This window comes from Ixodes scapularis, unplaced genomic scaffold, assembly GCF_016920785.2.
Source record: "Ixodes scapularis isolate PalLabHiFi unplaced genomic scaffold, ASM1692078v2 PGA_scaffold4__175_contigs__length_147842914, whole genome shotgun sequence".
NCBI classification, from domain to species: domain Eukaryota; kingdom Metazoa; phylum Arthropoda; class Arachnida; order Ixodida; family Ixodidae; genus Ixodes; species Ixodes scapularis.
The window spans coordinates 112748416-112773463 of record NW_024609879.1 but is presented as its reverse complement, the minus strand read 5'-3'; the positions used below and the strand labels follow the sequence as shown (position 1 = coordinate 112773463).

The 25048-nt window shown below is 44.8% G+C and overlaps 1 protein-coding gene across 1 annotated transcript in view; it reads right to left on the bottom strand.

Moving 5' to 3' along the window:
* The window catches only part of LOC120837677 (TNF receptor-associated factor 6-B-like), a 64208-nt gene extending 63032 nt beyond the window's left edge, over positions 1 to 1176 (bottom strand). The window contains exon 1 of the mRNA XM_042293672.1: positions 1111 to 1176. Within this exon, the coding sequence (XP_042149606.1) occupies positions 1111 to 1176 (66 nt within the window). The remainder of the gene's footprint in view (positions 1 to 1110) is intronic.
* Positions 1177 to 25048: the final 23872 nt, after the last annotated feature.

Below are 25048 nucleotides of genomic sequence, written 5' to 3'. Positions count from 1 at the left end.
AGCGCTAATACAGCTTCATGCATGCATTTATGTTCACTATCGGACATTGTTGTGCGAACACGGCGTCGGCGCTTTTCAACATGGGAAATTTACGTGCCAAATGAACAAAGGACATCTGAAAAACCTAGCGAGATGGCGATAACTACGCAGTAAAATTGGAGCAGTAGCTTCCTGTGCATGTAGACGATAAAAATGAAGTAAAGGCCAAGTTAGCACTGTTCGATTTGCAATAAATAAGTATGGCTTTGGTATCTCTGTTTGTGCAGAAAGAATCCTTCTGTTTTCAAACCAGCACCGTGCGCTAGAAATCGGAAAATAGGGATGTGCAAGAAAGCAGGTGCACGGTAAAGTCTGTCTAGCATAGGAAATAAATAATATTTAAAAACACTTTTCATAGCCCACGTAATTTGTACTTTACGTAAAAATACTTTAAATCGGTAATAAAGTTGCAAAGTGGGGTAACTTTCATATAGTGACAGGACTGCAGGCAAACCTTGAACACTTTACATTCCTTTCGATTGTTATTTTGCTTGGAATCTTCGCTCGTATTTACGCGCCAGCTATGGAACAGAGGTTTGTATCTTAAATATAGCTAAGTTTAACGTCGTTTATTGACGAGGAAAATACCGTAGCTGAAGCAGTTAAACCTTTACAATGATAAGAATTGTGCATGTAATTCGGTACGATCGAAGTAACAGAAGTGATCTATGTTATTTCCCGGCGAAGAGCCAAAACGCACACGCGTTTTCCCATAGGAACGCACAGGAGCACCGCAAAATTACACTGGGGTCTCTCTGGCTCAATTTGCATTCCGAATGTCGCATAGACACCAGCGACAGTGTAACCTCTTGACTACATTATCATATCGTTATGATGGTAAATGCGTGGATAATTTTTACTCTTCTCATCATAGTATTGACTCTGTGCTTCATAAAAGTTTCATGTATGTTCAAACAGCGTGCTGATGAAGCCGCTAACAGTGCTGTTTTCCTTCGCCTGAGTGTTTATAAATTATCGAGAAATAACCTTTAAAGCTTCAAACCTAACTTTTAAAGCGTTTTACCAGTCGACTCGTTTCAATTATTACAATTTCAAAAACAGATTACTTACCTCCTCAGAAAACTGTCCAAAATCATGAGCCCAGGTCTTGCCGTCGACAGTTTCATCAACATCCATAGTCGTGTCCTAGAAATTGCCAGTATTCCAGGTGTCATAATTCAAGCACTACGTTGAATCAGTAAAAAAACTTCGCATTGATACAACAAGAGATTTGTTTCCACACGCATGCTTTACCTACTATGAAAATGAGCCTGCTTGTTGGGTTTGTGATGCAATCGCTGCTATTGCGATTTCTAAGAAAATGGGGTCGGTTACTTGTCAAGCCGAATTTGTGCTGCTTTTTGTGGTATTGGACCATCTACATTATGACAAATAAACACTATTTATAATACTTGGTAAGAATGTAAAGTGAAATTTGTACCGTTTTAAAAATGGTAGTGTATTTTTCTTTAGGGTGCAATAAAGTAATCCTTTCTTTTCATTCTCACAAGCACTGTCGCATGTCTCATACTAAATGTGTAACTACACCTTGTGGATCAGCGAATATTTTCAATACTTCCTAACTTTAGGGTGGGTGATATTTAAAAAAAAATTGCGGGAATGAACGATCAGCCACGGTCGACATCAGAAATATGAAAAAATACTAATTAGCAAACTAATTACATAGCATTTACTAACCAACCTTTAAATCGTGAAAATAAATATTTGGTTCCAATTGGTAAGCGTCATCGAAAACTCTAAATCAGTCAACTATTGCATGACTTGTATCTCGCGCAAATCACGGGGGTCCGCCAAAGTTAGCACTTGTGTGGCAGACGGAATGCCAGCGATCCAAAAGCGCGGATAAGAATATCATCTACATTTTCTTATGGCCGGTCTTCCGCCTGCTTCACGAGCGGTAACTTTACAGCACCCCCGCGCTCCCACACGTGCATCCAGTCGTACTAAAACTGACTAATTTAGTGATTTTCTACGACACTTATCATGTTTGTAATTGGAACCATGTGTTCATTTTAACTAAATAAAAAGTAAATGAGTAAGTTTTAGGTAATTGGTTGGCTAATTTGGAATTTTTTTCTATAATTACTGACGTTTGTCGTAGCTGGCATTTTTTACCCAAAGAGATTTTTTTTTGAACCACCCTATTTTTATGAATATGATTTTTGTTTATAGGAACACCCCGTATATCTAGAAGAAAAATCGCACAGGCCTTTGTTTTGTAACCATTTTCTCTGTTTGTAAAGAAAGGTTCACATAGTGTTAATGCAATCCACTTTGAACTAGATATCTTTCTCGTGATATCCCCCCTTTCTTTCCACCGGTGAGGAAGTCGCCACTTTTCTTCTGATCAAACGTAGTAGGCATTATCCTGGCACTGGACCCTCTGGGAGACAGGGTGGAAAGTTTGGGCCGGAGCCACGAGGGAGGGAGTCCCAACTTTCCTTTGTCCCGGCTGTCCCCAGTTGTGTCAGTTAACTGTACGTCATTCATTTCTCCCTAGATAATTTCCACTAGTCTTTTCATCCCCTCTTTGTTATTAAAGTACACTTATCATCCATTCTTCCACTCTCATCAGCAAACCCTAGCGCTCCGGCTCAATTCGCCGCCCCCTATGGAAGGGCGGAAGCAAGCCCTGTGCACCTCAACACCCCCTGTCCTATTGTCTCGCCTTCCCCTTGGCATACGGCTCACCGCGTATTCATTTCCTCATACTTTGTCCTATATCCCCTAGGCCTCAATGCTCCTATTCTAGTGTCAAATAACAACGAGTTCCCCCGTGAATTCTCACACCAATGTTTCTTCTTTGTTCCTGTTTTCGTCTCGTATACGTAGTTAAAGCTGACTTTTCCTGCATTTTTTGCTCCCACATCTCTCTCGGCTTTTCTTACATTATTTTTTGCAGTGACCATCTGTTCTGCCCCCACACTTGACTGTTGGTATTTGAATTTTAGAGTTCGGGTTCGGTTTATTGATATAGTGTTCAAACTTCATGTACAGTTCCTTATGTACATTTCATGGTGTATCCTCAATAGTGTACAGTCTTTATTCAAATTTCAACTTTCCGATAGCCTGTCTAGCCTCGAAAGATTCCCAGCCCATGTTTCCCTGCGCTCCTTCATTTGGCGTAGTCTCATACGCCCCCAGTGCCAGCCTGCCCAAGCTCCACTGCCGGGTCTCTATGCTCGACTGTACCTCAGCTAGGTTTCGTGCAAAACACCGCATTGCCAAAACACTACCCCGGTACCATGACTCCTTTTCATATTCCCATAACAACCTCATATCTATTGTAACTCCATAGTGCCCTATGATTCATAATTCCTGCAGTCCTATTCCCGTTCTTTTAGCATATTTTCTTCCTGTTCTTCTAAGTATTGTTTTCTCTCATTCAGCCATATTTCTAAATATTTGTACTCCTCCAAGTGTTCAATAAAACGTCCTAAATTTTCGAAAGGTCCCCCTCTCCTCAACATAAACCATTACTCCCGAGTTGTCGCTACTTAATTTCAGGCCTAGAGAGTGTCCTTCCTCTCCACAGATATTATGCAGGTCCTGTAACGTATCCCTGATATCTGCTAACAGTACAACGTGTGCGTAGAACATTCCTCGTATAACTTGGTTTACTGTTTCCCCTTTCAACATATATGACATATTAAAATCTAAATTGCACTCTTCTAATACCTTTTCCATTCTACTCAGGTATATTATAAAAGTAGAGGTGATAGGGGAAAACCCTGCCTGATTCCTCCTTTTATTTCAGCCGGTTCTGTTATTTCTGCTTCCAAAGTTATAACAATCTTATTTGTGTTTACGTGTTGTAAAAGCCTAATCAATTGTCCATCTAAATCATACTCTCTCAACTGTACCCAGAGTTTTTCCCGACTCACATTTCGTACGCGGCTTTAGTGTCTAAAGAAAATATCAATGACGATTTCCTTCTCATCCGTGCCACTTCTATATATTCAGTAATGATAAATAAGTTATCATCTACTCTTTTATCTCTTCGGAACCCGTCCTGCAGCTCACCTAAAATCTTTTTGGCCCATTCTTTTTTTTTTTTTTTTGCTACATCCATTGCCGCTTTGTACAGGACCTAAGTTAGTTATTGGGCAGTATGATGTCACCCCATCCTTATTTCCCTTGCCTTTATAGAGCAATCGCACTCTGCTTAGTCCGCGATCATTGCGTACCTCTGCCCCACTTATTGTTTAATCAGTTGCCTATCTTAACTTTATTTTTCTTTTGGTTCCTAATGTCTTGACTAGTCTCATTCCTATGCTATCTGGGCCTGTTGCCATTTCAGCAGGTACCTTACTTTCTGCTCTGTGCCAATTTCTCGTGGTCGTCTCAGTTGTCTCGCTAGCGCTCTCGTCATGTGCAGTGTTGCTGTTTGTGCTCTTTCCAATTTTGTTCGGTTGAAGCTCTGCGAATGTTGCCTCGACTGTCCGTCTAATAAATTCCCTTGCCTCCTCGTCCTCAACATTTTTCCTCTTGTGTGGTCAAAGAGTACTGAAACCCTTGTTTTTCTTCCCTGCGCATTAATGTGCTCTCAGAACCTTTTTGCTCCATTCCTATCATTTTGATCTACTTCCACCATACACTGCACTCCACCTCTATTAATCTTGGCCTGGATTAGAGCAGATGCCTCTCCTTTTCTTTTCTGAAAGGTATTCCACTTCCATGCTACCTCAGCGGGGGAGTCCCCCCTTTCCTTCATCCATCTGTGTTCCCTTGAGGCCCCTTGTCGCCCTGCTATGGCCGCTTTAACTTCACAGACCTACCGGCTTTTCGGTGTGTGTTTCCTTCTCCTTTTTCCTTCTTGTTTGATTTTGAAGTTATCTGACTCTCCTTTAAAAGTGTTTACTAAATCGTTATATGTCCATTCTCTTTCCAGTTGTCTAAAATCTATAGTCTTAATTCGTTCTGATACTTCTTGTATTTATGAATCGTTTACGGTCAATATACACTTTTTCGTTCAAAAATTTGTTTCTCTGGTTGCGCAGTTTTAAGCTTAGTTTTAGGTAGCATATATATATATATATAAAAGTCACCGGAAAACTTTAAAGTGTGGCCCATTCAGGGTGTGTTAGTGACCTTAACCTCAACGTAAAGTTAAACTTGGTTCATTTTATTGAATGAAAATTTAATACATATACTTTGTATATATATATATATATATATATATATATATATATATATATATATATATAATCAGTAAAATGTACTCCAAAACTGTTATCAAACTGAGATGAAAACATATATAGTATATATAAATAGGCACCTGAGCTTTTTTGGTCCTTGCATCCACTAAATTGCTTAACATTTAAATACGCGCACAAACAAGCAGAGACTTACCTCATTCTTTGTCTTTTGAATGTTCGGTTGTAAAAAACTTACGTCGTGTTTGTGCCTTGCCCCAATATGGTACTGAAAAATAATAAATTGTAATTATAACGCGATCTACTGACGCATCTGTCGCGCTGTCTACCTTGATTGTTTGTGTGAATAATAGAAAACCGTACAGGAAATGCTTATTAACATTGAGCATATGATATCATCTAGATGCTGAAAATATATCAACATCGTATTGCCACGCGCGTAGCTGGCCAAGTAGGCAGCGCGCGCGTGGCCTAATGGTTATCGCGCCTGCCTCCCACGCGAAAAGCCGGGGTTCGATTCCTGGGAGCGCCGCATCTTTTGTTATTTTTCCAATTTTGTTTTCTGGTAGATTCGAGAATAATTTGGCGTATTCGAAGTCCGAATGTTCTACGCATCGAACATTCTACGCCGGTTATTCCAGAAGCTCACGCATGTACATGAGGGGCGCCGCGTGGCGAACCGGACTGAGTTTCGCCCCAGCGTTCGACTCTGCTGCTACGCCGACTTCGACGCCCGCGACGCTCTGCTAATATCTTTTGTACCCTCCTATTTTTGGCACAAGTTCGCCTCCATTAAACGTTCATTTCTTCCTGTTTATTTATTCATTTGTCATTCGTGACAATATGGTGTAGTAATAGTTGAATTCGCAAGAGAGAAGCGAAGATATAAGCACACTTTCCCAAACGTGCTGTGAAGTGGTTTAATTTTTGCGTTTCGTTTTTTCAGTTGGCCTGTTGTAGGTGGCGGTACCTTCATACGTCTGTGGCGAATATGTCGACGGCACACAGCCGAGATAGTGACAATGCCACTGAAATTACTCAGCTACTCTTTTATGGCTCATTGTGGGTCAAGCTTGAGGTACTCTTTTTGCTCGCACTTTTTAAATCGGGAGAAAAATGAAAACACTGATCGTATAATATCTCAAAAATAATGAACGTGTCACAAGTTATTTAATTTGGTCTGGCCTCTAATATTAATTACAATCATGACTGCAAATGCAAAATGGCCCAAAAAAGCAAGACTCAAAATTTTTTCATCAACGTATTTTAGTTAATTTGCGTTCCGATCATGATCCTTTAATTCGCCCTTAATATCCGCAATGAAGGGGGCATCCACATACCTGTAACCCTATATTTTTTTTTTTTTGTAAAAGGAATTGTTTTCATTATAAAAAAAGCACCCTGCTTACCTGCAGGGTGCGTTAACCAAACTCTTTCCGTTTTACATGTCTATCTGACCCGTCAACACCGCGAATATATTTTTTTTTTCGTATGGCCCCTTTGCAGGCGACTTAAAAATGACGAAACTGAATCACAAAGTATACATATTCTCATTTTCTAAAGAGAAAAAACGTTTTTTTTTTATAAATACTGAAATTTAACAAATTTTTCGAATACCTTTCGTGGGCGCTATTTATTCCTAAATCTAAATTGGTTGCCGTGAAAACAGCGAATAAACATAACGCCAAAAGCAACATTCAAATTTTCCCGCTCTCTCTATTTGGATGACGTCACATGTTACATAACTTGCAAGTCGGCCAGGCAAAGAACAAAAAAAAAATAATTCCTGCATTTTCTTTTCTTTTTTTGCTTGTGTGGTTTTAATTAGCATTCATTTCACGCCATTAAAATTGTTGTAACTTGACGGGAACAAGCTCTAACACCCCCGTATCACAGCACAATACATGTTTTCAGTGTTGCCAGTAAATCGTCCTATAGCTTCTCAGATCAAATTTGGTACATCAATAACTTTGCGGGAGAAGACATTAATGTGACTTGTAATTTTGGTTTCTAGCTCAGACGTGTCCATTAGTGTGTTAAAATATTTTTAGGCAAATCAGTGAATATCAAATTTTCAGTTTTGATAAATACAAAATCTTCAGCCGAATACTGGCTCTGTGGTATCAGCTGTTATTAATTTTGTGTAGTCGTTTTGCTGAAGTTCCTAGGTTTCTTGCGACAAATATTAGACATGTAGGTATTGAGATTTCCTACCTCTATCACTCCCAGCGTCATTTCCTCCTCACAGATGGGGCAAAGTCCCGGCAGCTGTATTGCCACAAAGTTGGTGAATGGAGGAGCAGCCTTAAGCTGAAAAGATATATATATATATATTACGTTTCATTCAGGAGTTTTGCTTATGTTGGATCAATTACAAGTAAAAATTGTACACGTTTTAATCGCTATAACAAAGAACAAAGTAGGCAAGCAAGGTGTTGCGAAAATGGCACAGACAATAAAAGCTACAGGCAACGAATATTACGCTTAGAAAATACAATCAATATAGAGGGTGTTACACGAAAGGTGAACAACGACAAATTCGATGTTGCGAAAACTACGTATCGCACAAAAAGAAAAAAAAAAGACGTATCGTTTTCGTTTTAGGCCAGGGGCCTATTTAGGAAAATTATTAAAGTTCAAGATAATTAAGTTGTCAATTGTTTTACCGTAATTAATTTTTAAAATATTGAGTTTAAGGGCATGGTTTCAATTAGAATCTTGCTGAGCATCATCGAAAACACTAAATCAACAAGTTGCAGAACGATTGAAGGTATTTGCGGTAATCTACGGCTTCCTGAAAAACCGCACAACTTTGACTGGTTTTTAATTTTCGGTTTGCAATCGGAGCGCTTCTCGACGCCGACGGCACCGCACCCCGTGGAAAAATAGTGCAACCAACCTCTGCTGCGTTGCGCGAGGAGAGCGGAGCAGAGGTCGGTTGCACTATTTCTCCACAAGGTACGGTGCCGTTGGTGCCGCGAAGCGCTACGATTGGAAACCGAAACTTAAAAACCACTCTAAGTCGTGAGGTTTTTCCAGACGTGTACAAATTACGTACTCAGAAATGATAGTTAATATACTTAGTATCGACGCCAAAAGTAATTGGAGTAGAGCAGAAGTACGAATTTGTAATAGTAATTGAGTAAACTACTAACACTGCAAAAAAAGTAGCGGGTCACATTGAAGTTACTTTCGAAGTTACTTTTTTATATATTTGTGGTAGCAAAATGAACAGCAGTTTTGATCCGCGAAAAACCCTACGAGCCTAAAATGAATGGTCATTTTATGGCTTCCGTTTTTACCAAAGTAGTTTATTCGCTCGCAGAAGCAATTGACTTTCAATGTTCTTGATAGGAGAGTTGTCCCTTTTTCCTCCTAAAGACGTCTCCAGCCAAGCTAAAAAGACGTTCCACCGTTGCGCTGGATGGAGCGGCAGCGTTGATTTTGTAAAATAGGCTGTGCAGGGTCGGGTAAGCGACTGTCGGCATCTTTGGTGTCCATGACGAAACATGTGAGGTTTACCTCGGCTGGATGGTCTTTTGTAACAAACTCCCCTCCTTTTTTTCTTTTTTCTTCGAAAAATTTAGATTGTTATGACTAGCCCCTGTTTATTCTCACGACGTTTGAAGAGTACGCTGAGCGAGTGCACCTGACCGTCAAAGGTTCAAGACTCGCGCCACGACGATGAGATCATCCGGACGACTGCGCGTCTCGTTGTAGTGCGAGTGCTACGTTACTGAAGAAAAAAAAAATTGCTTTGGTTTAACAGAAGATGAAACGATGTATACTCACGCCGCTGACGCCGGGTTCAACAGAAGGATCTCCCAAGCGAGATTCGGAATGCTCGCCGGTGCCTGCAGTATCCTGACGCGCTTGACTCGCCTGACAATTAAATCGTTTTCAGCAAAGAGAAGGTTTCCCTGGCGTGGAAGGTCGGAAGGACGCGAAGGATTATGTGAACAAGCATCGTCGCTCGTACAGTTGCATCTGGAAGCGCGAACGTGCTCCCATGAACAGATTATCCGTGTCTGCATTTGTGCGCGAGAGAGTCCGGCTTAGGGAGGGAGTATGCGCTGACGACGAGGCGACCATGGGAAAAGGCGCCCAGCTGCGAAGTCATTCCAGTGGCGCCTACCGTGGAACCCTCCAACCGCTTGAGGCAGAACTCACTAAAGGCAGACCCTGGGAGTGTCCCCGTCTTTCACAGTTCCAGCTGGAGGCGCGGCGCCTGCGTGCATTATTGACGTAGGTCAATACCCGACCAAGGCTTGTTAAGCATCTCTTCATGCGTTCATGCGCACCGGCGTTATGTTCTGGCCGCTCGTCGCCACCTTGTCCCAAAGACGCCTGTGGCAACGTTTACATGGATGCGACTGCAGCGCATTGGATCCAGTTAACGAATCAAATCGGTCCATGTAAACAACTCGGATCGGATTGGATCGGATCCGATACGATCCGCTGGGGCGGTGTGGTTTGAGAAGGTCTAGCGGATCGGATCGAGTGCTCGAGCGAGGGATTACGGGAGCTTTGCTTTGCATGCCGCTAGGCAAACCGGACACCTCGGAAACCATCTGAAGGTCACGAGGTTTGCATTGTGATCCTTCGACACGAGGTGCCACTACTGGTCGATCCAAATCCATGTAAACATAGTGGTTGGAGTGGATCCGATTCGCTAACTGGATCCGAAGCGCGGCTGTCGCATCCATGTAAACATGGCCTGTGATGCAGTTTCTACGGCTGCCGAGTACAAGTGCGTGGAAACGGAATGTGAAGGGGCTCCTTGTTCGGGAATGCCACTTCATCTGCCGACGTCTCCTTAATTTCTGCCCTTAAACTTTTGTGATGAGAAAAATTATCACTAGATTTCGAAACGAGTTAGTAATTTGAATAGAAGTTACCTAAAAAACCTAGTTAAATTAAACTACTAATTACCACCCTAATAGAGTTGTAAATGAGAGTTACTAAATTACTTGGAAAAGTAGTTAAACTACAGTAGTTTGAGTAGAGTAATTTAACTACGTCCACGTCTGGGTTTTTCAGAAAGCCGTAAAATAACGCGCGTACGTGCCTTCTATGGTTCTGCTATTTGCTGATTTAGTGTTTTTTGATGATGCTCAGCATGATTCTAATTGAAACAATGGCCTTAAGTTCAATATTTAAAAAAAACTTAATTACGCGAACATAATTAAGAATCTATTTATCCCGAACTTTAATAAACCATAAATAAGCCCCTGGCCTATAGGACCAAAACGACACAAGTTTCTTTTGGGTGCGATGCGTAGTTTCCGCAATATCGAATTATTTCACCTTTCGTGAAACGACTTGTATCCAATAAGTGTGCATAAAAAGAAAGAGGGGTCAAAGCAGGTAACTGGCAACTTATTTCCCAATGCGAAAATAATTACCAAATACGCTATTTTTTTAAAACATGATGCAAGCCTGTTTGTCAGACCGTTTTGTTTGATATAGCGTGCACTCCCTACAATCTTGCGGAGAAATTGTCTCTAAATTTCTCGCTAAATTTAGCACGAGATCGTTGGTAAATGTTTAGCAGGGAAATTTCCCCTCCCCCTTCGAACCCTCCGCTCCTCCTCTCCTGCTCCGCTCCCATTTATCGGAATATTTTCGTTAAATTTCCCGCTACATTTAGCGAAAATATTTCCGCTAAATTTAGCGGGGTAATACTCCCGCTAAATTTAGCGGGGAAATTTTCGCTTAATTTAGCGGGAAATTTAGCAAAAATTCTACGCTAAATGGGAGGAAAGCAGGTGAGGAGGAGCGGAGGGTTCGAAGGGGGAGGGGGGTGCATACCCTCCCCTCCGTAACCTCCTACCCTCCTCCTCAAGAGTTGTGCTCTTATTCGTCTTTGCAGAGAATTGTAAACGTCTTTCAGTTTTTTTTAAACAAATACGGAATCTTAGGGTTCATATTTATGATTACATTAAAAAAACAAAAATAGTTGTTTAATTTTGCTAGGGTGGAAAGGGGACAAATGCATTCAAGAGACAGACATCTTCAAAATGTACCCATTTAGGAACAATATGGCGCGATATATTATGCATACAAAAACATTATCCTCGGCATTGGACGCTCTTTCTTCCGCTAAATATCAAATAAATGTACTTACTTGTTCAGGGCTTGTGTTAACACCACATTTGAGGCAGTCATAACCATTGCAATATTGTTTGCACTCCAGGCAGAGTCGATGCTTGAAGCAACGAAGATAGTATATTTCCTTTGGAATACAATTGCAGTGATCACATTCGGCCTGGTATAGTGCGCCATGTGAAGAACTGAAGTAGCAACCTTCAAGCCACAAGAATCCTTTCACCTCACGAAATGTTTTGTCGAGACTGAAAAAAGGATGTTATTTAGCATTTTTAGAGATAAACAGAAAACACACATAAAAAAAGTGTTATGTCTTGGTTATGTGGCCTTAAGAGAAATTTAAATAACAGTAGTCTCCAATATGAAGAAGTTTCGGAAACAGTAATATTTAAGTCAACAATATACTCACTCCCTGGAGATTCTCAGAAAAATAGAGCAACACAACGGCGGCAGACAGAGCATTGATTTCATTCTACTTTTGTCGGTGACTCCGTGCTCTAAAATAATTCAACAATTTGTGGAGCACCGTCTTTCGAGCAGAACAAAGTTTTCGCGTTGCTCTTCAAAAATATATAAACTTTACATTTAATTCTTACTAGCTTGTCCAACCTTAGAACGTTGTATGTTCCACATAAATGGTGTGTAGAGCTGTTATAAACAGACGCAGACTACACCGCGCACGAGCGCGCCCTTGCCGAGGCGAGGGTTTCCACCGGCGCTCCGCCACGCCAACCAGGATCACACGCAGCGCGCCGCCGCGTCTGCTGCTAGAGGGCCGGTCGTTGTCCGGAATACTTTGAGGGTTAAAATAAGATACTGCTTTACTTTACTACGGAAACAGAGCCGACAGAGTTACTTAACTTTAAATGTCCCGTAACCGCCTTATGTTCCTGCATTGAAAACTTAAAAAACATAATTACAATGCAGTTACTTCAGAAAACAATGATTGCAAGAAAAAAAAATTAAGGTCTTGATACTTGTTTTGAAACTTTTTCCGCTAAAATTTTTTTTTGTAATATTTACACCATTAGACGTAATTTAGGGGGTAGCGCTGCTCTTGGCCCCGCCCCGTGCTTCGAAACTAAGCACCCTTTCTCGGATCTCATTGGTTGGACAGATGGTTGACGTATGAAACGTTCGCTGTAAATTTGTTTCTCCGTACCGTAATAGTAATTATATCGACAATATATTTTATGTTTTTTAGAACCAAATAAACTAGATAGAGCCATTATTGTTTTCAAAAATATCCCGAGAGTGTATTTCTGCTTCGGCCACTTCGGCTTGAAGAGATAAGGAAGATGGCAGTGTTAGCTGGGTACACGCTCGTTCAGCTCGTTTATTTTTTATGAGTGCGAGTCGTTCTGCGTTAACCAAGGTTCTTAGAGGAAGATGTCCTCAACCGACCTAGTTTGATGCCACCAACAGTCGGATGTGCACTCCTTCGGAAGCGCTGGGCGGGTGGTTGCTTGTGTTTGTACTGTCACCTTGCGTCCCACGTCAACTATGTTGCTTTATCTGGCTTAATTTGTTGACTTGCGCATGTTCGTGCTGAATAAAGGTGTCGGTTCCCGTAAAAGCGGCCCCGCTACTTAGTGAATTGTGGAACCGTTCTGATTGGAAACACGGTTTAATACCCAGAAGGCACCCACCGACAGAGATAATATTTTGCGAGCCATGTGGCTGGAGGCAATCGGGCGTTATTTTGTCCGTGTTCCCGTCATTTCGCTTCGAAAAGCTAGTAGCTTATGTTTTGCAGTGCACCTGGTCTACCAAAGCGAATATGTTTACGTCGCATGTTAATTGTGCGTTATGACGCTCACCCACCTTGCTCGCAAATGTCATGTGGCAAAAACAAAGAAAAACAAGAACAGTATATATTTTGTTGATTTGTTTTGTTCTTTCTGTTGTATATCTAGGCTTCATTAATACTCGTAGCGACTATGAAGTAGACTTTGGTGCGCTAGATTACAACTAATCACGTGGTGGTGAATCTGGTGACGGCATAGTTCGGCAGGGGCTCGGGCATCAGTTCGAGCGTACTTTGTGGCGTCGTGTTGTCAACGCCGCCGGTTCGTGCTTGGACACAAACCTCTCGGTCGCTTATTACCGCGCATCGATTGACAGAGATAGGCGCTTGTATTGAACCTCGTCTTGATCGTGCATGATGGAAAGCTAGAACGCCGCTTTCGTGGTCGTGTCTACGGAGCGTTGTAAAAGTTTTAGACGGGGGCGGAATAGCAGACGGACGGAGGCGGAAACGGACGCTGACGCGCAGCTTTCTTGTCCGCGTCTCCCAGGCACTGTAGACGAGGATAGACGCTGGTGAAATAGCAGACGATGCCACTGGCTGCCGCGCGTCTGCTCGCACGACTAGCAGGCAGTGCCCAAAGCAGACGCACCGGATGTCGCGAAAGGGATACACTAGACTTCTTAGCGTGTTCAGCCGAGCAGCCAAGCCAGTCCAAAAGTACAGGGGGGGGGGGGGGGGGGGGGAGGGCACTGATATGTGGGCGGGGCTTAGAGAGGGCCGTGACCTCAAACTAAATTGCGTCTAATGGCGTAAATATTGCTAAAAACAAATTAGTGGAAGAATTTAAAGCGTTTCAGGACGCCCAGATTTACTACGAGGGTCGGAACGAAGGCCTCCGATGTATGGCTCGCGGCGAAAACTCGAAGGACAAGAATATCATCCGCATTTTCGCATCGCGAGCCTTGTGGCTGCTACAAGAGTGGAAACTTTAGTGGAAACCCCGTTTTACACGTGCTTTAAATCTACCTGAACTTGTCTGAATTAGAGGTTTTCAGTGACGCTGAGCAAGTTTCTAGTCTGAAACATATATTATTTGCCCTAATTAAGAATTCAATTAAAAAAATTCAGGTAATTAATGTGCTGATGTGTTTTTTGCACTTCCTGATGTCCACCGTGGCTGGCACTTTTGATCCCAAAAAGATATTCTTTTCTTCTTAACTTCCCCCTCTCTCTCTTCCCTTACCGGCAGGAATTTTTAAAAGTTTTTGCTTAAACACCCGGAATATTTGTGGAGTGTGTCGCCGTAATTTACATCAAGCTCAATCATGAATGCATTAAAAATTAGAAGAAATCGATTTAGAGAACCTATTTTATCCTGCCGCCCTCCCAGAATCGTAACCCATTTTCATATTAAAAACAACGGTGAAATTGCAAGACGGCTTTCTTGATTATTTTTTTAAGTCATATGAATTTATTTAAATCTAAATATGCACGCACAACTTTACACAGGAGATGACGCATATAGCCGAAAAGCTTATTAGAAAACATGGGGCTGAATTTGTTTAGGTTTTCTGAGCAAAAGTTTTAAAAAGGAAGAAAGAAGCATTGGGCTCATGTTTCTAGGCATTCAGAAAGTGTAGCTGGTGTAGCAATGAAGCCGAAAATTTTGTTGAGCAATGAAAATTTTTTTTTTTTAGGAAAGTTTTATCTTAAAATTATATAACTGAAGGGTATGGCGAAATTAAGTGTTTCCAAATGGTTCGTCCGCGGAGAATTGCGATGTACTATTGCGGACAATATGAGCTGAAACAGCGCTCCGGCCGGCGCACGTTACTACCTGCGCCGCCTGTCGCCTTGCTCCGCGCACATGGCGCATCCTGAGTCCGAGATATTTTCTCACTTGCGCTCGCTGCGCCACTGCGCTCTTCCGGCTGTCTGCAAGCGAGACGGCGGGTGCGACAGCGGGCATGTGTGGTAGGGCGGCGGGGGGAACAAAAGATTACATTTGTCGTTCCCCTTTTGGTATTGATTCACTTTACTCTATCGCGCAAAATCCCGTAGGAAAAACGCTGACTGGTGAAGAAAAAATATTGAAGTGTCTTAAATTTCAACTGCGATTACCGTTTTTGAAAGTCATATCAAAAGACATTGCAGGTTGTTTTTGTTTTATTATAGGTGCATGCACAAAGTAGGACATCGTAAAATACAGGCCAAAATCTGTACGCCGGATTTAATCCGGCTCCAAGGTTTTTTTGTTTTTTTTTTCTGTTTTATTGATCACAGATGTTCAAAAAAACGGTAAGCATACATGTTACTCAGAAGGTTTTGTAACCTTGATTAGTATGAAAAGGTTTAAATATATTATTTCTTTATTACTGGGGTCACGTCTTTGTTTCAATTAAAACAAGTTGCTGACAAGACACCAGTTTTTTGTTTACGAATTTCTAGTCTTATTAAGGTGGGACAAACAGTCATATATTCGTCAAGAGAAGGAGATTGAAACTTAATTGAAAGAATATTTGCAGAGGACATTGTCAGACACAAAAGATAGTCGGCGCGGAAGTTCAACTGCACTATACAAGAAGATCGGGATGAAGGAGTCACCACACAAAAGTATGCGTGGTTAACGGCGTCAAACAGTGTGTCGCAACCGTAGCATCAAGTTTTGTTCCAATCGGCAGATGTCCAGTTCAGGGGGTCCTGAGGCACAGTAAAACTTGCAAAATAATTTAATACCGCGTCATTCTCCCCTGACTTGTGACCACGGTTCTCATCCTGTCTGGTAAGAAATCATAGAGCGCGCGCGCTCTATGATTTCTTACCAGACAGGAAGTCACGAAGTCTGCCTCAGCCCGAAGCCACTCCCATTCACCTCTGATTGCTTTCCACGATTTGTGGGCAGTGGCGCGGTGGAGGGGACGCCGTGACATGGCTACCTTGATGCGCCTCCAAATGATTTCAATGATATTGAGGCAGCGCTCCTCGATGAGATACGAGCGTGACAGCGCATTTTCCACTTCGGCGCTTTCTTGACATGCACTGAATTGCATGTTAGCTGAAAACGTGAACATTGGGCTAGCAGACGGCCGGAAGAGCGCAGCGGCGCAGTAAGCGCAAGTGAGAATTTATTTGGCCTCAGGGTGCGCCGTGTTTAGGGAGCGATGCGACAGGCGGCGCAGGTAGTACCGTGCACAGGCCGGAGCGCTGTTTTAGCTCATATTGTCCGCGATTGTACAGATTAATGCTTTGATAAAGGGTAGTTTAAAAAAAAAGCGTTCATACTCTGTGTCCTCTTACATCCGAGCAGAACAAAAAGCTAGTAACTAGACAAATCAAACGCACAGACTATACACGCAATCTCACGAAGCATATCTTCGCGCTTGATTGGATTATTTGGCAATAGAACACGCTTAGACAGAAAATCCTTTCGTTTTGTGACGGATTCTGAGGGTTTCGTGGACCCTATTGGCTCGTAACGTTGATACTGCTCCGACATAAAGATGAAACGGAGCATCGTGCGACTATAGACCTTTGCGAAAATCGCCTTCTGCGCGCTGCCATCTTCGTCTGCTGGGCTGTGGAACGCCTTTTGGGCATGCGCTGTTCATCTGCTGTGCACTATATTGGACGCTGCGTATGCGTCCTCATCTCTGTGACAGAATAGAGAGTTCTAATATTGCGTATAGAAGCAAACGGAAGTGGTGTGCATTGCGTTAGCTTTGTCTGTTCTAGCTTGCAAATGCGCGTCATCGTCATTCGCCAATTCAAGACGCAGTTTGAAGCTCCGCGCACGCTCAGTGTGGAACACGCAACGCTAACACAAACGCCCAGTGCTTGCGTTTGCACGTATGCGCAATACTAAAACTCACTAATTTTTCGCCCGGGTGATAAGTGATGCAAAGGTCCATAAGCCGCGCCTTTCTAAGTTCAATCGCAGCCGACCTTACGATGTAGCCATTCAAGCAGCGGCAGAAGTGCTTCCTCACGGCGCTCCTCGTCTATGCGCGTTAAGTATCACCGACTAAACCGAGCAAGCACAACGAAGGTGCCGTGATCCTCCACGTATTTTGTGCGGGACTGGTTCAGTCGGTGGTACTTACCACGCGAAGACGAGGAGCTACTGATCTCTATTGTAGTAGGCATGGATCGCGGATCGGGAACCCGTCGGTGTCGCCACCGGCGGCCATTGCTTGACACCAGGCAATACACGCAAGTCTATGGGAGAAACGCATAAAAATAAGAATATTGAAGCATGTAGTATAGTGTGCATGGAGGCGAGTGTTTGGAGATCGAATCGGTATTTGTCAAACGTTTGAACGCCGATTAAAAATATCAAACGTATCGGAGAACCTACGGCTGAGCTGGTAAGCTTGCTCTCGTAGTGAAGTAAGCTAAGGAACTTGCCGTCAATGAGACCGTGCTCGGAGAAACATAGAAGTTGATGGATGACAAAGAAGTTCCATCTCGACAGCGGCTTTCCGGGAGTGAGCGAATTCCGCGTAACAAAGCCTTCGAGCTTGTCGTCTGCTAAACCCAACTCAACGAAACCGCTCACGACTCCGCGGTAACTCTAGGTAACTCTCGCCTCATTGAGCTGCACCACATCTATCGCCCAGCGGAGTCACTCTCGACCGCAAAATATATATTTATAAAAACTGCGAGGGTTGTCAGTTTTAATGTTCGTACGCAAGCTATTTGACGGGCTTATCCAAAAGCAGCCAAAACGTTTCAGTGCCGACAACTGCTTAGAAACGGGGGAAACCTCACTTTTTCTCGTTTTCCCCATAAAGTCCCATCCATTTGGTTTTGTGAATCAATGGCCGCCGGTGGCGACACTCGGCCCCAGCTGCCCAGGCCGCGGTGGGTGATCCAGCCTACTACAATAGAGATCAGTGCGAGGCGCGCCTTAAGAACGCACTTCTGTCGCTTTATGATGACATACATCAGATTATGGCGTCGGATCCTGTCAAAGTGAAAGAGTCTTGCCGTTTACCTTCGGAGGACGAGGAGTAATATGCGAAGATTTCTATTTTTGGGGAAGGAAACGAGCCAGACATTATTGTCACTGACAGAGTAAGAACGCCAGGGCGTTTTTTTTTTTTCGAATGCTTGGCAGTCAGCACCCGCTCGTTGCCTTCCGTTGTGCTCCGGATGCGCGGGCACGCTCGAAGCAAACAAGATGCTCAAGTGCTATCGAAGGTAAGACGGCCCAACTGGAAGCCGGACAACTGAAAGACCTGCATACCGTTCGAGTCCTGTCAGTGACAAGAGTGTACAGCCGCAATCTACGAGTGCTTGACAAAGATATTTCTTGCATCGCTTGTCAAGTGGTGTGCGGCGAAAATGTTGCCACGGGGAATTTGCTGTTCCCGTGGCTTCAGTCGTTCTTGCCGAAATTAACGCAACTTTTTTAATCACTCTGCAGAAAGACTTTCGCGCTTCGTTCAAATTTTTCCCCCATCATGGCTTACAACTAGAGGTTTTCAAAAAACCTGTTTGAAACATGTGCAGCCAAATTTTGCAGAAGAAAACCGCCGTTTGCTATTAGCGATGCCATAAAACATGATATCGTCTTTAAATAAAAGCCGCCACCTCTTTTTATGCACACTTCAGTGTCATGGATACATATAAGAACAGGAACGGCCTCAGATGCCATCCTGGGTAACACCCCAAGTTGGAAAGCAAACGAGAGGCAAAATATAGCTTACAGTTTCGACGCGGAGAGTTCTGCGGTGTTCTGTATTATATTTTGTGGTTTCTTCTTTTTTTTTTATGGTCACACTTCACTTGGCCGTAAATTTTTAATCTTAGGACTTGAGCTAGGACCAGTGCGCAATCTAGGGCAGACAAGACTGGCTGACGCCTCACACCGACTCACTGTACAGTGCTAATGCGTGCGGCTTTCTCAGGGGAGCGCAAAACTGGTGGCATTCGTGGAAACTAAGCTAGTCACGTGGCGCAACACCGAAGGGCCCGCTCGAGGGTATTCTGCCCACTCTGTCAGCTTGATAAGCGAAAAAGGAAAAGTGTTTTATGATATATCTTTGTTTTTTGATGACGACATCGTTGATACGCCTTCATGCTTTAGTGTGTTTATTGTTCGAACAATGAATGACGTTTGTAAAAAGCGTGCGAGCAGCCTTCCGCGTTCGCCGCCAGCTGATAGAGTGGGCAGGACGACACCCCTCGAGCGGGCCGTTCCATGTTGCACGATGTGACTAGCTTAGTTTTCGCGAATGCCACCAGTCTAGCGCTCCCCGGAGAAAGCCGCACGCTCGAGCGTTATAGACAAGTTTGATTAGCACTCTACAGGCAAAATATAGGGTGAATCGTTATTTTCAAATAAAATGTTTAATACTTTAATGTATGTTTGAACGTTAAATAAGGTTCGAAACTATGATAAAAAGTACAAAATGTGTTAGACTACATTGCTTGGTTTTTATTAGTAATATTTATTTCTGTTTATTTTTGTCGTGGCAATATATTCTTTGTTTGCGTAATAGACAAAATAAAAATACATTCTATATATTGTCTTGGTGCAGTTTCCTTTGTATCTGCCACCATATTGTGACAGACTAGTTGTTCTGGAGCACGAAATAAATAAAGCGCTGATAATTTTTTTTCTTATCATTACTACATTGGAAGTAACGTAGAGTGACGCACTTGGTTATAAATGCATTGCTGCGTAATGCACACGGCATAGCTAGAACATCGTATGGGTTCATCAAGGTCCGCTACATGCTAACACACCACTAAGGTTTCTTTTGTCTAACAAATCAACAAGTTTAAAAAAAAAATCACTGGAATATTTTAAGAATAGCTTCGATGAATTCATACGGGTTCCCGTCGTTTACATCTCCTCTAACGCGGTGCGAAGGAAGAACTTACAATACCTGGCCCCACCACTCAATGAAAAACGTCCCCAACAAAACGTTCTATGATTAAAGGCGACAAGAGTCGACCACCAATGGCATTTATGCTCCACCAGAGTTTCCGAGGAAAAAAACAAGTACCGAACTGCAGAGGCTCGCCGCCCGCTACAGGCTGGTTCAGGCAGCTATTACGGAGGCACCATCACAGCCCAACTTTATTAGCTGCAGTAACGCACTGAACTTCAATACAACGCGTGTTTTGTCACAAGAATGGTGAATGATTCTTCTCTTTTATGTATCTACGCCTGGCAGGCCACGCCCAGTACACATATCGTGTGACTATCGTTAAAACTTGCGACAATAACGAACCACAAACAACCTTTCTTACTTCCTTTTTGGAACCCTGACTAAAACTGTATCTCTTCCCGACACGAAAACGTAGAACACAAAAAGTTACTTACGCCTTCGAACGTCCCTTGGAAGCCATTTCAGGCACTGCACGAAACAGAAAGTTGTCTGACGCCGCCTCCCTCATGGATTAACGCTCTTATCGAAGCTGTGATAACGCGAAAGCCAAGGCCGCGGAAGCCAACTGGATCAACTTAGTTGCGGGCACCGTGGTTGCGGAACTTTCGCATAAACGAACCCCCCCCCCCCCCCCCCCCCCCCCCGTCTCCTCCCAAAGGTCGCCATAGTCGATCGCAGCACCATCCACAAACTGCAATTCAAAACTGTAATCTTCGGAAACGCTAGAATCAATACCCAAATGGCGGAGCCAGACTATCGCCTTTCTTTTCTATTCGCCACCAACTGCCCAGTGGCGGAGAAGGGGTCTCATGCGCTAAATGTAACTACTTCGCTCGGGGCGAAGCCGTTTCGAGTAGAGCCGTGCTTGGGGCATACGTTTCGCTTTGCGCTCGCGAAATGTAGATCTTGCTCAGAAATATGACGACTAGCAGAAAGTTTTTTGAACCTTTGGACATTGTGTGTGCCACTTTGATGTCTGTAATTGCATTATTTTTATAACGCGAGCGCAGTTTTAAAACATCTGTGAGCAAGCAGACGATACGAGAGCCACGACGACCAAGCCAGGGCACGCGCGCTTTTGTAGAATCCGAGGGGCGCAGGACGGCGCATAGGCCATAGGCGGTGAACCGCGCCTCCTGTCGTCGCGCCCGTCGCGCCTCCTGCAAGAGCGAAGTTCACTTCTTCCCGCAATACTTAAAGTAAAAAAAAAAAAAATCTCTGGCCGTTGCGATAGTCTGCTCTACAAGCGGAGCATGTACTATCGGGGAAAAATGAAATGCGAACAGAGGAGCGCGTGGTTCGCAGTACATGGTGCGCCGCCTGGAAGTGAGCCTAGGAGCGAGGGTGCGTGGCCTACTGCGACGTGTTCACGCCCCTCCCTCTGCGTTCCCCAAGCTTCAGCAGTACGCCGTACGCCTCTTAGTGCGCTGAGAGCTATCACCGCTATCTTTGCTGGCTCAGCGCGTGCGGTGCAACGAAGCTCGCCGCACTCGTCGAGCAGGCAATGTTGTTGTTGTTGTTAAAAACTTTATTGAACCAAACAATAGACCGAAGTCTAGTTTACGGGTTCAAAGGGTTGGGGGTATGGGACTGTCTCATGCATAGGCGTTTCTACCACTTGTCTTCGATCTTCTGCGCCCTGGAGATGACTTCCAGTTGCGTGCCGATGTCTTCGGCAACCAGTAAGGTTTCCCATACCGGTAGGCCATCTTCTACCTGGAGGGTGGCAGGTAGCGGGTTTGCAGGGCATTCCCAGTACACGTGCCGCCAGGTTCCTTCTTCCTGGTTGCCGCAGTCTTCACACTTGCCACTAAAGAGGTCTGGCCAGGACCTCTTTAGTATGTGGGGAGTGGTGTTGTTTCGAAGTTGGAGTCTTCTCCAGGCACTTTCTTGGAGTCGGCTGAGCTTCTTGTGTGGAGCTGCCAACGTCTGTCTTCGTAGCCGGAGTCTCTCGAGGATTTCACCATAACCTGCAGGCCCTATTGTGTTTGTCGAGGAGCTGTAGTTATGGTCCCCATGTGTCGTGGGGAGGCCCATTCTGCCAGTGGTACGGAGATGAAGACCGCGTACCACCAGCATGTGGGCCGTTTCGTTTCCTGTGTGCCCGGAGTGTCCGGGCACCCAGGTTAACGTATGGTTTGCTTCTTTGCTGATCTGGGTTCTGGCGTAGAGCTTGTATGCTGCTAGTCCAACTCTTCCCAAACTTGTATTGGTGATGGCTTTCTTGGAGTCGCTTGTGACGATGGCGTACATTTCTCCTCTTCTTGCTGCTTGTACTCTCGCAAGGGTGATGGCTGCTTCCTCGGCTTCCTCTATCGACTTGGCGCTGATTGTGGCCATTGAATCTTGTCTCGCATTGTGTACTGCTATTACAAATTTTCCTGGCCTGCCTGGATAGGGTCCAGCATCGGCGTGGAAGATGTGCACCTTTCCTTCGTGCAGCTTGTTCAGAGCTTTGGCTCTAGCTAGCCTTCGTCCTGAGTTGTGCGCCGAGCTCATATTCTTCGGAAGGGGAATACTCCGTACTGTGTCAGTCCATTCTTGTCGTATAGAGTGTTTCTCCTGCATTTCCTGGTCCATTAGCAAAACACCTATGTCCTGTAGGACCCGCCTTCTAGTTCGGGTTTGTGATAATAGCTGGATTTGCACCTGTCTTTGTGCCTTTCTCATTTCATCGAAAGTGTTGTGTATCCCCATTTGATCGAGGCCGTCGTTGGATGTTTTCTGACTAATCCCCAACGCAGCCTTGAAAGATCTTCTTATAATGACATCTAGGGAGTCTTCCTCTGCCTTCTTTAAGTTCATGTAGGGTGCAGCGTACATTATTCTACTTAATGTGAAGGCGTGCACCAGCCTACACGTTCCACTTTCTTTGAGTCCGTAACTTCTTTTGGATGTAGCGGTGACAGCTTTCAGCGCACCGAGAGGCGCACTGCCGAAGCTGGGGGAGCGCCAATCAAAAGGCGTGAACACATCGAAGTAGGCCACGCTCCCTCGCCCCTCGGTTCACTTCCAGGCGGCGCAGCCTGTACCGCGAGCCACGCGCTCCTGTGTTCGCATTTCATTTTTCCCCGATAGTACAGTTATAGCATCTTCGATCAACTCGCACCGGAATCGCCCTGAAACCAGCACAGTGCACAGCGCTCCTCGGTCGTGCAGCGCGATGTCGGTGCAACATCGAGGACAAACTGCGCCGCGCCGGTGCACCGCGGCGAGCTCCACCTTGCGTCACTTCGCGTTTTGTTCGTTTTTTCTTGCGTAGGTCAGCGCACGGTGCCCGTCTGCTGTCAATTTCTTCTATTTTTTACTCGCGGATTTGACGGTCCCACAGAAATAAACATCGTGGACGTGATTGTCGATGGGGTCACGAAGCGGGTGACAATTCCACATGTATATGTTGGCCATCATTATTGGTTCAAGAAAACGAAACGCCAGATAATAGCCGTACCTCGCTGTCATCGAAACGCCTCGCGCCGCTTTCCACGAAGTTCGTGCTTTTCGGGCGCTCCTTGCCACTGCAGCAATCGCCAGTAATCGCGGCGATGGTGAGAAGCTCGTCGTCTCGCCGTCAGAAGACCCGAGGAAATCATCTAGTGCAGCTGCGAGGCGCGTTCGTTTTTGCAAGATCGCCATCTCGATAGTCTGCGCGTCTGCTACTCCCGCCATCTTCTCGATTCCCGCTCCTGGCCGCAATGCCTGATGGGACTGCCCCCCGGCGCACCGCCGATTTTCTTGGTGCGCGTTGGGGCAACGAAAAGCCGCACCGGGAGGGTGCGCTTCGTTGATCGAGGACGTCCGGTGCGCACCGGTGCACTTGATCGAAGATGAAGGGGCGCACCTCAGTGCCCCGGTGCGCACCGGTGCGGATGATCGAGGATGCTATTAGTTACTCCAGGCGACGTTATGGTGAAGTGTCATCCAGATGCTGAGCTTCAGTAGACTGTGGTTACCATTGCAGCCGTCCCCAAAACGGTGGCGCGTCGAGCGATGGGAGGCGAACGGTGGGGGAAGAGAGGGGTACCGCTAGCATGAAGCAGCGTCCATGGGCAGTTCCATAACTGCGTTTATCTAGTTACGCTAGCGGATGCACAACAAGGTACTGTTTTGACCGTGCGGGGTCCGTGGTGGTGGAGGGGCGACTCGAGCCAGGCACCGGGCTAGAGCTCAGCAGGGACAACGATAAGTCACGATCTTTCTCGAAAAGTATACTGTTTATTTACATGATCTACAGTTGGTTCAAAAACAGAGAAGACTTGCCAAAGTTCGCTCATTTTAAGCACTTCGTTCTCCCTGGGTCTCTAGGGAGAACCCCTACATCGGCGGATGGTCGGCCAATCACAGAAAAGTGTACCGTTCAAACACCGCCCCACATTTCATTATTACGCACACTAAGCCGCAGTAAACACTTCACCGTCGGTCTAGACGGCGCCGAGAGTCTCACCAAAACACCTGCTCGTTGGTATCCACGCAGAGGGGCAAAACATCGTCCGGGGCCGAGACGCGACGTGCCGTCATTCGACTCTTCGTGTCTACGCGTTGAATGAAGGCGTCCTGATGATTTCATCGCCCCGGATCGTGCCCTGGTGTTTTGGTCGTGAAACCTGAGACGTTGTTTTCGCTCTACGGAGTATATATCCAGACTTGTACACGTTAAAGTCTGGCTATATCACGGCGCCCGTCTGGTGCTTTCGCGGGGCAGGCGTGCTTCCGAAGCGATGATTGCGCCAGGCTCACTGAGTCAGATGACCTTGAAACCGCGGGAGGCTCTCGACGAAAAGAAACGGCCAGATGCACACATTAGGAAAATGGTCCGGGGGCCAATCAAAGTATACGATGTATGCCAGACCCAACATTGTCACCCCGAGGCTTCACGCAAAATGAACCATCGCCAAACGCTTTTTTAGCTTTAAGAATTTAGGTAATCTTGCGAGGTTCAAGCCACCCTTGAGTGTGTAAATTGTTTGTCGCATTTGTTTCCCTTTTTGGTTAGTTTCATGACTGATTGTGCAACGGCATTAAGCATTATTGAAAATGTGCGGTTTCCGGGAACTACGTCATGCCTCCTAATTACGAAC